Source organism: Paralichthys olivaceus, chromosome 11 (assembly GCF_024713975.1).
Source record: "Paralichthys olivaceus isolate ysfri-2021 chromosome 11, ASM2471397v2, whole genome shotgun sequence".
Classification (NCBI taxonomy): domain Eukaryota; kingdom Metazoa; phylum Chordata; class Actinopteri; order Pleuronectiformes; family Paralichthyidae; genus Paralichthys; species Paralichthys olivaceus.
In genome coordinates, this window is record NC_091103.1 from 15878059 (window position 1) to 15893745 (window position 15687).

At 41.9% G+C, this 15687-nt stretch overlaps 1 protein-coding gene across 2 annotated transcripts in view; it reads left to right on the top strand.

Annotated features, from left to right (window-relative positions):
• Positions 1-1317: 1317 nt before the first annotated feature.
• dock10 (dedicator of cytokinesis 10) overlaps positions 1318-15687 on the top strand; it is a 60772-nt gene continuing 46402 nt past the window's right edge. The window contains exon 1 of one of the 2 annotated variants that reach the window (XM_069534078.1): positions 1318-1632. In XM_069534078.1, the coding sequence (XP_069390179.1) occupies positions 1525-1632 (108 nt within the window). In that variant the 5' untranslated portion in view covers positions 1318-1524. The remainder of the gene's footprint in view (positions 1633-15687) is intronic. The other variant, XM_069534071.1, reaches the window with a different exon arrangement.

The window sequence follows — 15687 nt, forward strand, 5'->3', positions numbered from 1 at the left end:
CTAGGCCCAACATTATTTGTAATCAGGCAACCTTCATACTTCCACTGTAACGTGTTGCTCAATGTTAAAGAGGCTATAACTTCTCCAGGTCTCTGTTTATTGCATTTCAATCTGTGGAGTGAGGCTATGGAACAGTTTGAATGTGGTGTTAAAACAATGTCCAAACATAACCAAGTTTAAAGTACAAAGATCATGTATTGTTCCTGAGTTTATCTTCTTCTATTTTGCTATAAATAATAATGGAAATTTGTTTATAGCTGTATAGGAAGCTGGTTAAGAATTCATGACTGAAGTTCTTCTTCTTACTCCTTTTTGAATATATAGATTCAATCATTACGTGTTTCACAGATTTTTTTTACTCATTCCTGTTTGTAAAAAATACTTTTTTCTGTTTATTTTTACTTCACATGTTTGTATAGATGTCTCTTTCTTCTCTTCTCTATTTACATGTTTGAAATAAATAAAAATAAATGAATTGTCCCACATGATGGATGAACGCACACCTCTCTTTGACCATTAAAGGTTAAGTGTGTTGAATACAGTGACATCTAGTGGTGAAGTTGCATGTTGCAGCTGAATACGCCTCACCTCACCCTCCCCTTCATGTGGTAGCCTTCAGTTGACTTAAAGACTAAAAAGATGTTTAATCTGTCCAGTTTGGACGACTGTAAAAAACATGGCGGCCTCCGTACAGTGGAATCGCTCCTGATGTAAATGTAAAGTATTAAAATATAAAGGGCCCATTCTAGGGTAAAGAAAACCACAATTCTTACATTTTAGATGATCACACACATGTTAAAACATCAATAGATTCCTCTCATCTAAATCTTACACAGCTTTACCATGGTTATGAGAGTTGCTCTGTTTGCAAACCACCAGGTGTCGCTGTTGGCCTGAGTCTCTCTCTGTAGTAACCTCTACTGTAAATGCTGCTCCATCCTCCTCTGGTCGTGACTGGACTGCAGATGAGTTGACATTTCAGAGCTCCCCTTGAGATGAATGATTACAGCACACACTGAAATATGGTCAAGCAGCTGTTGTTAGGCTGGATGTTGAATATCTACATGCATTCTTATTTTTACTTCGTTTGAACCACATTTCAAAATGCTAACATCAGACACCATCATTCATTTGCAAGCACTAAATCATTTTTTTTTTCATCTTTAGCTTAATCAAGTTTAACGATGATGGATGCTCTACACTGGAAATGGTGCTCTGGCCCTTCAAAACACATGTACCACCGTTTACCCTACCATCAACATCAGGCTGCAAGTCATGAGGGGTGTTTTATTATGAAGGTGACACCCGGAAGTGCTTGCTTTCTTCGGTCTCACTTGATGCACGTCGGGGAACAGACATCCTCTCTGCACTGTGGTGTGTGTGAAGCGTGTGTGAGTGAGTGTGTGTGAGTGTGTGAGTGTAAACACAGCCCGGTCGGCTCATGTTAGGAGGAGTGAGCAGCAGCAGCAGCGGACACACGCAGACACACATCCCGGCTGCTGAACCAGGCGCTCGGATGCGGAGATGGCCGCCGAGTCCACCCGGAGATTCACCAAGAACCTGCTGAAGCCGGGGAGCGCGGCGGAGATCCGGCAGACGGCGAGCAACGCGGTCCGACACTCCGCAGTGACGGTGAGTGAGACCCGTGGAAAGAGAAAAACATGGTGGAGGTGGTGGAAGGCGCATCACCACCTGTGGGCCCCTGCGAGATCACCACACGTGAACTTGTATTTCTTTCTGCTCCACATCTGCACGTCTGACATTGACATTCACGCTGCATCTGTCTGTGCAGCGCTTGGTGCAGCAGCAGCCTGTATTGATCCTGCAGAGGGGAGAGGGAGAGAGGGACGATTCAGTGCATCCAAAAGAGGATAAGACGCAGTGGTCGCCACATTTCTCTCCATTCTCCGTAGTAAAGAAGCTGCTTATTGGCTGGTAATGTGGCTAGTAAGAGGTAGAGCTTATCATACCCCCCCCCCCCCCCTCTCTCTGTGGGTTGTAGTGTATTCCAGTGTGAATGGAACGCAGCGAGTAGTAGGATGCGGTGTGATGTCCAGTGGGGGGAAAGATGGATGGATGCAGGGAGGTGCAGAGGAGGAGAAGAAAAGGGGGGAGAAAAGAGGGAGGTTAATCCGACCTCTGGGTTTGATTTAGGGCCAATTATATGATCAGGCTGTGTGAATGTGGTGAGATGTGGAGGAGACGCGTCAGTGGGTGTGTCACGCCTCGTAAGGAGAGGCTGTGATTGACACACGCATGAGGGGAGAGCCAGGAGAATGAAAGAAAAACAGCCACATGCACGCACATGCACGCACACTGGAGAGGGATTTGTGTTTTGATGATGTCATATTGAGCACAAATCCTCCACCTCACGATCTGTGCATGAGTGTGTATGTGTGTGTGTCCATACTATGGAGATTAGCTAGAGAAAGGTCACTCCACTCCAGTCTCTCTCCATCCTCTGCACTGGTGTTAGTGTGTCAGTGGGACACATGGCAGAGCGAAGTGGGGATTGATTGAAATAAAGAGGGAAAGTCTAATAATACTCGCAGTGTTTCAAGAAGACGGGATTAAAACTATAGGAAGTGAAAAGCCAATTTATAATTTCTATATATTTTCCATGAGCAGCCAGATGTTTACCGAATACAATGCTAATAATAAAAGGAGCCTTAAAAGGACAATCAGGTTCACTGTCAGTTTGCATCCATCATGTCCACAGATGTTGTAAGACAGTATTGTGCATTATTGATTTGTTTTATTGGATTCATACATTGACTGGTGAGTCACCTTGTGTTGGTATTAGAGATTTTCTGATACCATTCGTCCTTTCCGGAGACTGATTCCTATACCTGGACTTTGTATATCAGTCGATGCTGAGTACCGTTCTGATACTGGTGCATTTAACGAAATAACATCACATGTAACGTATGCTGCTAACCTTGTATGGAAGTGATGATTGCTATCGTTGGTCACAGCCTTTGATAAACAAATACATACAAAGGATGAATGCTTATTTTATTTTCAACTGAAAAGAATGCAAATAAATAAATCTAGGAATATCCAACAATCATTTTCTTTAAATAGCTTGAAACTGAAGTCCTGCATATGGTACATGCCGTTATTGTACTTGTGGGACTTATCAGCATGAAGTATTTCCGACACTTTAGCTTGCTCTGGCTATATATCGCGGAACAGTCCTCGTTAGTGGCAGTACAGCACAACTGCTGTTTTGGAGGAGCAAAGAAGAGGTGATTTCTGGGAAAATAAAATAGCACATACTTTAAAGACGTGGTATCGGATCGCTTCATAGATTTGCATACTTGCCGCTCCCCGACCCACCATTTTCAGCAATAGGAGGCATTTCCAAAGCTGGTGTCGGAACATTTCTAGTTGTTATCATGCTGGACACTTAGACACAGTGTTGCACTGCAGGAACAAAACACAGCAGAGCTTCAGTGCCTTGCCTAAAAGCACTTCAGCTGAAGAACAACACTGAGCCTCTGTTTAAATAACAGACAAACTAGAAAGGCACTCAGTAGAGTGCCTACCTCCGCTAAGGCCCAACAACCCTCCACACAATTCTCTAGTTCTTATAGCAGAAATAAAATAGGAAAAACATGGCCTGATAAGAAAACTGATTAATGAAAAACAAATATAAAGGAAGAGAAAATATATTGGAGCCTTGTTATCATAGTTTTTGTGTTATCCTGCTACAGACACTGGTGTAAACAGAAGCTCCTCCGTGGAGGTAACAGAGTTAAGTTACAGGAAGAAAGGCAGAGATGAAGAGATACATGAAGAGAGATCAGCTTTTCTTCTCTTTATCATCCCCCAGTTATGTTTGGAATTAAAAAGTGATCTTGTGCTTTAAAAGGCTGGTGACCACTTCTAATATCTTGTAAAAGCAATGTTGTAAAAAGCCATTCATAATTGCTTGAAGTCATATTTACAGATGTATGATGCAGAAATGTAGAGAAGAGAGCTCAGCTTCTGTGTGCAAATGTGTTGGTATAATGTGTGTGTGGACAGGCTTAGGTTAAGTGGGTGTGTAAATGTCCATAGGCGTTGGATGTTTTTGTGTGAGTGTGTTAATGCGTGGCCCTTTGTTGGTGAAAGAAACCAGGTCAGCAGAACCAGGCCCTATGGCACAACATCCACTGAAGCGAGAGCCTCTTTTCTCTCTCACTGACCCCCTCTCTATTTTCATACTAACCAGTTTTCCTCATTCACTGACTTTACCCCCCCCGGTTCTCCATGCCTTCACCACTTTCCTCTATATCCGAGTCACTTCTGACACTTGTTCTCTGTCCCGCTGCTCTGCATGAGACCCAAGTCAGACGAAGCCAAAGTGTTTGTGTGAATATGTGTGTGTGTGTGTGTGTGTATTCACGAGCGTGTGTAGCATACATGATACCTGGAAAATCCCCCTGGTGCACGCTGCATTTTTCCTCTGATGAACAGCTCTGTGAAAGTAATCACCGCGTCTCTGCTACTCATAGCGGTGAGCCCACCTATCCTCAAATATGCAGGAAGCATGGATGGGTGATAGTTACAAGACTGAAGGATGTAATGGTGGTTGGATTTTGGTTTTTATAAAGACATGTTGTGTTTCTGAGACCATGGGATGTTTTCCATTACATCTTGTCTGCCTCTGAGCTGCTGTATACCACATAACAGTGAAAAATGATATAACTAGAATTTCCGCTCTGTGGTTGTATGACTCCAGTGCAACCAGTGCAGTTTTAGTCTTAATACATTTTTCATTCACCGTGACTTTTGACCTTTGATCACCCAAATCTAACCAGTTAATCTGGGAGTCTTAAGTGAACATTTGTGCCAAATTTGACAGCGTTCCGTGGATGCATTTTTCACGAGGCCAAAAAGGGTGTTATGACCTTGATCTTTGACCCCTAATCATGTCTTCCTTGTGTCTGAGTGAATATGATTTTGCCAGTATATTCACTGTATGCTCTGTGTGTTCATCTATTTCTGATTGTTGGCACCAGATAGAGTGTTTTTATTTCGCATCTCTGCAAAGTGAGCAGCCTAACAGTGAGGACACAAGTGTCGTTGTTGTTGTGACTCCGGCTCCCTGCTGGGATGAACCACATGTCATACCATGCCTGAAGGATGCCAGCCACATTAACCACACAGCCAGCGATTGGGCGCAACGTGCCCACCCTGGCATCCCACTGTAGCTGAGCCTATTTGCCTACTAGCAAAGGGTTGCTTGTATGCAGTCACCAGCCCTCGTTGCTTTGGGCCATATGTATGCTCATTCCTTTCCAAATGGCTTCCAGTATTCGGTGTTATGTCCCCGTGCTCCTGTCTTTTCTTTGGCAGATATTTCTGCTTCTTCCCTTTGGCAGCACCGGTGCCCTTATGGTATGACGAGCTTCATGCCTGTTCCCATATTGACTGTCTCTGGTGCCCAGGTTCAGTCCAGGCATTTTCTGTGAATTTTACATTGTGTAGCCACTGTTTGCTTTCCAATCATAAAGATGGCTGTGTAAGTAATGTGTTTTCCTGATTCACTATGTCAGAATAGTGACACATCAAAAATTCAAAGAGCCAAAATTCTTGTTCTGTCTGACCAATTATTCATAAGTATGTATAATTTTGAATAAGATAAATGCAAAAATCTTTTGTTCCAAATTAATCTACTGCTTTTATCTGAAAAATAATTTTCAGACGAACTGATATTATCTTTCCAATAACGATATATCGGCCATTATACATGTTTTAAAAAGGAAAATTGGCAATTATTCTTAAGATGTTGTTCTCAAACCCTCATGTGAAAGAAATGTAATTGAGGCTTTTTTTTAAAACATAAACTTTATTATGAATAGCTACAAATAAAAAGAAAACACAAGTAAAATGTAAACATAAATACACATCTTTTCTGCATTGTTTATTCTGTAAAATAAAATGTCCGCACATATAAATATGTCTGTAAGAGGCTCACAGAAAACTGACGTGTAACTTTGCCTCAAAAAAGTCTTCCCTCACCTACCATCAACTGGTGGTGTGCTTTATGAGAACTGCCAGGAGGTTATGAAATCATTTCAAGAACGTGTGGGTTGCTTTGGAAACTACCTGACAGTGATGTAAAATAAGTGTGACTTGTAGTTAATGGACTTAAAACATGAAAAACTGTTTGGTATGACGTCTCTGACCAATGTGGTTCACCTCCGTGCTCATGTGCTTGCTCCTGTTTTCCTCAACCAGTAGCATGGGAGAAATACTGTGAGTGTTCTTTGGCTGTAACAGTAAAAATTGAAAACATACTCACATTGCAACATAAAGAAAGAAGGTCACACTTGGGTTAATATTCTTTTTCCTTCCTGTATTTCCTTTTCTTTTTTTATACGTGACCCTCACCATCGAGCAGTTTGCCGGAGCTGTTCGAGAAGTTATGCAACTTGTCTCACTTTATCTGTTGTAGAGAGCAAAGAAGATGGGACTTGTGACAAGGCGGGGTGATAAAACAATATCTGAAATGATCACAAAATAATTTTAACAAAAGCACAATAATATTGATATATTGATAGAATTTTTGGTCATATCCTTCAGCCCTATTTTGTCTACATCCGTCTCCTCTCCTCTCCTCTCCTCTCCTTTCCTCTCCTTTCCTCTCCTCTCCTCTCCTCTCCTCTCCTCTCCTCTCTGTCTGTCTGGAGCTACATTTTGTGTCAGACAGCATGGAGCAGTCATTTGTTGGCGGGGGGGCTGCGTGTGGTTCATCGGGGGACATGCTGTCAGTCTGCCTCCACCCATGACGCATCATGTCGACTGCATGTGATGCATTGTGCGTGACATGCTGACCTGACTATTTGTCTAGCATACATGCATAGAAGCCCTGTAGCTGTCTGTGTAAAAAACCTTGCAGCATTCAAGTTTTGAATGTGAGTGTCAGTGTTTTTATCTTGATTCAACCACAGCTCAGTTTCAAGAGTCGTCAGTGTCTCGTTAATCAGTCGCTGGCAATGCAGACTAATATTCCTGTCTCATATTAGTAAGTCAAACTGATAAGGCTGAAAATCAATTGTCCTGGTGGAGAGAAACGGGTCAGATTACCAGTAATTACTCTCCCACATCCATGCCTCTGTTGCCACGGCAACATAGAAAGGTCACTTATGTTGGAATTCTAACAGGAAGCACTCCTATCACTCCTCGCATATCTCTACTTTTTCCCCTCCAGTGTATCTTGTTTCATCTCATCTATCGCTCCTCCATTCCCACGCTCCTCATCCGCGTCTTACAAGAAATCTTATAAGTTCAGTTACTGGTTTGCGCAGCTGCTTGTAATATTCTTTTAATAACAACCCACTTCATCTTTCATTGCCGCCTTTGTTTAATGTTTTATTTATCTGTTTTGCTTCGTTCTCGAGAACTTATTAGACGACTAGCTGCGGCAGTTGAAGGACATCTGCACTGATGCTGACATTTCTCTCACATTTTGCCTCTTATTACATCTGGACAGTGTTGAGGCAGGACAGGAGGTGGAGCGCTGCAGGAGCCAGAACTGAGCTCATAATTAGATCAGACATCAGCAGTCTGTCGGTCTTATCGTTTCAGAAGGTTCGACCATGAAAAGAGGAAATCCGGGGGAATGAGGGAGGAAGTGGAAGATTCAGTTCGCACTGAGCCTCTACTGCAGATACAGTATCTTGTCATCTTATAAACACTCCTGTCCTGTGTTTGCATGAGTGTGCCGCTGCACTGCTTGTGCACGTAATAATACATTTAGCCCAATTTACATGCTGTATTGGCACATCTCATTCGCAGACTGGAGTGTGCTATATTCACAAGTTTGTATGCTAGAAACTTTTCAGGTCCCTGTGGGCGTTCACGGAAGAGCTTCTTGAAGAAAGTTGTGTTTCACAGCACCTCAGGACAGAGAATAGAAATGCTGCACACTGTTGTCTTTATTCCCACAGATTCGGATACAAAGCTGCCTGACAAATCAACGTTTCCCTGCCTGCCAATACACTTATGCTCTTACATAAGTTGGAGATTTGGAAAACATACCACAGTTGGATTGTATAACCATACAAATATGACTGCGAGAGAAACAAGACTCAACAAGAACAATCAAGAAAAGAGCTTCAAGTCTCTTACGCTGCATTGGAACTATTAAAGTAGGAATATACAGAATGATAAGTGAAGGTTGGACATGTCTGATAGAATAAAAAACATTTCTGCTGAAGTCATATAACATAAAATTAAATATAAAGAACTTTTATAAGATAACACCTCAAGTTGAGTTTCTGCTGGGTCTAAAAGTCAAAAATGGAATAATTTTAGGTCTTAAAATTCCTTCCATACTTAAAAACATATTTTACTTATGTGAATCTTGATCTAATGCTACTTTCGTCACACTTTTGCAAGAGAAATTCTTTATGGCATGCATAGTTTGTGATGTCTGCATGTGTTTCTTTCATGTAGTTCTTTCTCAACAATTCAGATAAAAGTACGCTGTAAAAAAACCCACAGAGGAGACCACCGAGGAATCGATAATCAAACAACTCAAACAAACACCCCAGTTTGGCTGTGGGAAAGACGATGGATACTGTGTGAGATAACCTGGTGTTTTAGGGTTAAAGTTTACTCGGCTACTTCACCTTATCTTCTTCATATCTTACTTGACATATACAGTTCACTTTTAATTCATTATGGTCTTAAAAATGCTTACCAACTCAGCAAGTGCCACAATTCAATGACTCCAGCTCGTGTTGAGATCATTATCTATTAGAGGAATTGATCACAAAACAAGATGCATAATGATCCGGGAGCACGACCTGCTCTATTAAACAGTTTCCTTGAGGGAAAACCCTGATTACACTGTAGCTAAATTAGCACTGATACTTAGAGCTACACTGATCAGCCAGGATATTTAAAGCTCTAAGAGGTTTACATGTTGTGCAACTGATGTGTTTTGACTCAGTCATAACATGAAGTCATGGAAAATAACTGAAACTCAAAGAGAAAATGAGTTTTGAATCACACATTCAGTAAACAGGCCACAGTGTTAAAGGTTGGAACTGCTCCTCTTGTTGTGGTTAATCGTGGTATATGACATTGATCTTGCTCAGCAGACACACACCTTCAGAGTGTTTCATTTATTCATGTTATTTTGCATGCATGTCATCTCTTGCGTCCACTGTCTTAAAATCACCATTGCTTTGTTGTAACATGATCCTTTCCGGTGTCAGCTTGCGCTCGTGTCATATCTTGCAAAGACATTGCAAATAGGGTTCTGAAAGTGTCACCTCCTCCTTGACAATTTGTTCACACGAGGAACAGGATGTCATGCTCACACACACACACACACACACACACACACACACACACACACACACACACAGATACATTAGGTCTCTGAACAACTCAGCTTGCAGCTTTTCTGAGAAGTCATGCCGTTCACTTCTCTGTGACGCTTTCCTCATGTGGTGCAACTTAAATGTGTGTCTCATATCACTTTTGAGATATCATCAGCAGGGTGACACATACCTTTTCTATTTCTCTTGTCAGACTTCCCCTTACCCCGTCTCATTCTCTGTCCCTCCTTCTACTTCACCTCCTCTCACCTCAATCTCTCACATTTTCACTTCTTACCTTCTGCTTTTCTCCCTCTCTGCCTTTTTTTTCAAGCTCCACATGAATTCCCCTAATTACCTCCACTTCCTTTCTACTGCCTCTACTTTCTTCAACATCCATTGGATTATGTTCACTCGGCTCTTCTTCTCCTCGCTCCTTGTTATGTTGAGTGAATGCTTCTGCAGTCACCGGTGTGTTTATACACGCAGACAAGAGACTAGAGAAAGGGATTAGAGAAGATGAATAGCTCTTTGACATTTGTTATGACTGAGCTGCCTACGACTCGACCATGTTTGCCTGATAACAGTAGGGCCGTGCACTGCCAGGACTTGGTGTGCGTCTCTCTCGCTCCCCATCGTCTAAATGACTCATTCAGAAAGGACAGAGAAATAAAAGCAGAGCGAGGAGAGAGAAAAAAGCCTGTGAGCCTGTCACTATCACTGGTGACACTGTCTCCTGCTGAATTCCCCCCACTGTTTGAACTCTGTGTGATGCTGCACAGTGATCTCAGTAATGTACATGCTGGGCGTGAGCACAGAGGTCCCTGAAATACATGTTACAGTAGCATTGTGGTGTCAGACAGCCAGTTGTTGAATTGTATAAGAGAATAAAAGTCTGTTTAGTCTAGGTAGGAAAAGGGGATAAAGAAAAGTGTCTGTCTGTCTGTCAGTATTTGTAAGAGGTCACATGAGAGAGAGTGAGAGAGCGAGGTCCCCCGAGGCTCCGCACATTGTGCCAAAGTGCCTTTACAATAGGCTCTTTGGTGAGAGAGAGGCTTCACAGCCAGTGAACCGCTGCATTCACACTGAGCTGACCAGGCTTCGCCTCGCCGGAGCTTAACTTTTATCCCCTCTCTCGTTCTGTAAAACTCCATCCAGCCCCGCCGCCCTGCCCCGCACCTTCACAGACACCAGCGTCCACTCCACTCGTCCATCCAGACTCTCTTCATGGTCCCCGGACAGAGGGGTTGAGGAAGGGGGGGTCCACTTCACATACTGGACTAAGAATAGTTCAGCCACTCTCTGCGAGTGAATCGCTGTGTTGTGTCTCTCCCTCACTCTGCATTCCAGAGTAGGAGGCCATGAATATGTTACCGCCATTACCGTCCGACCCCCATGCCCTGCTGCCCTCACCCTGTGTAACTGCACTGACACACACACACACATACTGTGTGGCAGTTATACGTGGTATGGACTTTACTTTCATTTTCTGTCTCCTCTAACTGGACAGAGAGAGCTGGGGCAGGATCCATCTCATTAGAGATATAATCTGCAACAATTCGTCATTCATTTGTCTAAAAACAAAGACACCTATGTTAATTATTTTGTTGACTTTACATTATGTTTATTTTGCAAAATGTTTCCAGCAATTTTCAACCCAGACAAATCCCCAGTTTAATTCAAGGTAATGGGACGTTTCCTTTGAGTCGCCTTTTAACTGCATGCCCATCTCTGCTGTAACTTCCAGCTCAAACGATGTATGACGAAGGAGAAACTCACTGTTAGCCCGTTAGCCAGTCGGCTGTTTTATCTGCCAGTGTTTCTATTTGGCACTCTTTGCTTATTGTTTTGATTAAGAGACTCAGAAAGGCCAAAATTACATGTCGACCTCAGAGTCTGTAAATCTTAAAACAGGAGCGTGTTTTTGTCACGTGGTCAATTCCTATAGATTATTTTTCTCCCTTTGATCAACCCGACTGAACCACCCATAATCCCATCTGTCCTCCTGACCCCGGTGTCAGGAAGTACAAGAGAAAGAAGCAAGCAGCAGCTATTGTTCATATTTCACTACTGGCATCAGCTGCAATTACACACAACGTTCACAAAGATAAAGGTACAGTACACACCTGCATACACACACACTGTTATATCTATACCTGTACATCTGTTAAAATTGAACAGGCAGTTTGCACAGATCATGTGTTGACTTGAGCCCATAGACATAATAGCTCAAAAATTATATCACTCCTCTTATGTAACCACATTTAAATTCACTAGATCTGGATTTTTATTTGGATCTTCACCAAATTGCACACATTCATAATTTCTGTTCTCCTTAATAACCTTGATTTGTTTGCGTCAAAATTGAATTGGTTCTGTTTTGGCCCATGAACAAACAAACAAATGGACGGGGGTGAAAACGTAGCTTCCAAGGTGGACACATTAACTAAATAAGCCCTTACAGTTTCAAGAGAAAGCTGTTGTCAAAATGCTAATTGGTTACATTTTTAAATAAATATATATGAATAATCTATATTTTCAGTGTTGACTCTCTGGCATTAAACAGATTTGAACAAATGACCAACGCAACAGACCTTAATTTGGATGTTTTGGAATAAACTCGAAGAATTAGATGAGAAGATTAATATACCGATAAGTATGAAGCGATAGTTTAAATTTAGCTGAGCATTAATGTTGAAAACGGGGAAATGACAAGCCTAGTTCTGTCTATATACTGCTGGCTTTATCAGACCTCTCGTCAAAACAATGAACAATATTTTACCTGTGGTCCAGTTCTAAGTTATTGTAAGGATTTTTGAAGGCTGTATTTGGTCAGTGTACAGTCACAGTTTTTATTCTGCCAAGTCAAGAGTTTATCCTAGAGTCAAGAGACTCTAGATATGTGGATGCTGATATTAAGAGGGAAGGAGTAATTCAGTAGAAATGTGTATTCTTTTACATCCAAAGCCAGTCTGTGCACCTGTGCTGGCCCACTGGCTGCCTGTCTGACTCACTGTGTGTGCATACATCAATTTTGTGCGCCTTAAATGTCAGACAACGACCTGAAATCGGGTCTGCAAAAGAAATAAGCGAGGGGGAAAAAATGCATTGGGCTGAGAGGGAGCTGGAGAAGGGACTTTTGAGTCTGTGAGTGGGGGAGAGAAAGAGCGGAGGGAATTGGGGGATAGGTATAAGGAAGGATAATGCATATGAAGGCGCACAAGGAAAAGTCTTCAGAACAGCTGTGTCCTCCGACTACACTGGGACCTCGGGGAGAAGGAGCAGTGCTGAGTGGGCATCTGGTAGATTGTCAGCGCCGGTGTCGAGGTTACTCATATGTAGGCTTTCTGTAGGCGTTATAGCTGAATGATTTATTGCAAGCGAGGCACTCGGGTGGGCTTCTTCATCACTGTGAGCGTGTAGATTGGGGGGTCTTCTTAAAGTCTGATGATTTTATTATTGGTGTGAATTTAGCTCATAGGTTAATGTTTAAAATGCCCATGGATGTTTTAGCTTTTGACCACCATGTCTATTGTCTGAGTGTGAAATTCTGCCACGACTATGTTAAAGTAAATATTGGCTTCAGGCTGATGTAGAATGAAGTGGCGGGTTCAGAGCGAGGACACATTTTTCAAGCTAACAGGAAAACAGAAATCATTTGGGACCATTGCCTGACAAATTACAGGACAGTTACAGTTTCCTACCGTCAGTGGCTCAGTGGAAGTAGAGATATGAGATTTGGGGTATTTGTGTGTTTGACTTGGCTTCTGTGAAGAAATGAGTGAATTTGTCTTTATTGGCGTGAGATTCTCTCACCTGGACGGGAAACAGGAGAGGCCTACAGCAGCTGTGGAAATGACCCAGATGTGATCGCAGAGAAACAGCAGAGACACGGCAGCGCAGAGAGAGGAATCATGACTTCTGTACAGGACTGGTATTTATTATTCTGCTGCACTGCTCTTTCCTGTAAAGTCATTGTTCGATGAAAAGATTATTATTGGCAAAAAACCTTCTCTCCTTTACAACATTAGGCGAACAGTTTATCTGTTCGCGTAATGTTGTTACCTTAAAACGTCCCTGGTGTGTGGACGAAGCTGAATCGTAATCTGCGTTTTACTTTAATATTTACTAACAACCTAACAGTGGTAACAGTTACATTTTAAAAGTATATCACCAAGTTAAATGCTTTATCACCACATGGATTTGCATAAAGATGGGTAGTATCGCAAACTATTCATTGCAGAGCACGTAAGAAGCTGTGACCTCAACCGTCAGGAGGGAGGAGGGGATGTAAGGAGAGGGGAGGGGGAGAGAACCGCTGGGAGATGTGGAGAGATGCCACGTGGGAGAGTGAATTAATGAGGCACCAGCTCTGTGACAGTAGCTGTGTGTCTTTCTGCTGCTTATACAGCTAATTAAGACTGGTATACTGAAATACTATTCTAGTACATGTAATATTTGTACTCTCTTGCCTTACAGTTCAGATTTTTTTTTACCTGTGATGCAGATTTATGAAGGTGGGAGTCAGTGATTATTTTTCAAAAGCAGTTTTATTTTTATTTTAACACAATATCGAGTTCACATCACATAGTTTCTTAATCCCCACCCACCGCCCCATCCCATGAGCCTTTGTTAGAGAAAAAGGAAATGTAAAGATACATACGTTAAAGTAAAAGCCCAGAAGAACACATGAGAGACAAGAAAGAAAGGAAGCAGAAAAAAAATTGGAAAAGAATGAGAAACTGTTAAAAAAAGGAACTTCACTTCAAACTGCTTTAACACATTTGGCCAAGGGTTTAAATGAATACATTTGTTGCGGCCAGAGATTATATATCAAAAAGAAGGCAAGCAGTATTAGTTTTATTGTTTTTACATTAATTGACTCCAAACTGAATAGAGGGTTTTTACAGAATAGACAAAGAAACAATACTGTACTAAGATGTGGGTCACCTCACCTGAAACACAGACTACTCCCACTAACATCATAAAAAGTATTTATTATAATAGAATGCATCTTTTCGAGAAAGAAGATTTGATTTTACTATGTCAGAAAAAAAAGGTTCCAGGACGATCGCCTGCTGCTGAAGATAAAACCATCTCTGGACTATATTTTATCCCACATGCATTTCATGTGTCTCCATAAATGATGCAAAGAGCAAATTATAAATTTCAAAAAAACAGAAAGCTTTCCCACTTCACATGCAGCTGACCTCTTCATTTCTAAACATGTTTGAAGTTACAGTCGTTACAGTCATCTCTGTGTCCAGTTTCTCTCTCTAGAACGTGACATTCCTTTTTGTTTCGGGGGTTTGGGGGTGAGTTTTCGGAGGGCGGTGAGTTCAAGCAGAATGAAAGGAAATTTCTTAACAATGCAGCTGCTCCTCACCAACTTCCCCATATCCCCCTCCTCATCATCCCCTCGCCTGCTCCCCCCCTCTGCCTCTGGACTTCAGTGCAGTAAAGACATTTTAATAGCTTCCTTTTCTAAACAAACCAGCTGCCAGATGACCAGATACTATCTCTGGCACAGAGCGCCTCCTGCAGGTCATACTTTGGAGACATGGCAGTGGCAGCGACTGGTACTCCGAGGTGTGGAGACGGGCACAGAGAGATGCACTGGGCCTGCTGTGGTGAGCTCTCAGCACTAGATGGCATTGGCTGTGTGTTGTTGCTCAGTTCTTCCTGTTACTTCCTCCAGAAAACAGACAAGTCAGAAGTTACACATCACCCAACTTGATCGTTTCACTTTAGGGTTGCACAGATGTAATATTAAATCAGGATTTGGATTGATATTTGCTGTTGCTTTCTCTCATGAAAATACTTTTCTATTATTTGCATTAAAAAGGAAGTCCATTTCTAATTTCCTCCCCAGGTTGCTTCAACAAATATTAATGCTGCTGTGCATCATGTGAAAATCAGATAGCATCAGAAGCAAAATCAAATCTAACAGAGAGATACATAATAATGTAGGAACAACAAAATGAAGAACAGATTCGTTTCAAACACTGTTGTGCTGCAGCTGCTCCACAGCAAGGAAACGTCATGATTTTCCACAAAAGTTAAGTTCTATAAAATATCTTTCACCTGACTTGTAACATGATGGATTCTCAAAGAATGGAGGCTTAAAACCTTACTCCAAATTCTTAGAAAGGTAGTTCTGATATTTTTTTATTATGAGATATAATATGTGCATCAGGTAAAAAAAAAAGAGACCTTGTGTGTCTTCCTGTTTTGCGAGATACATTTTAGTGTGGTGTTGCAACCCACCCACTGAGGTTTTACTAAGAACTGTAAATGAGAATGAGTTTGAGACAATAATAGGAATACTGTAAGAAACCACATAGAAAAACAACAGAATGTCTTGAGC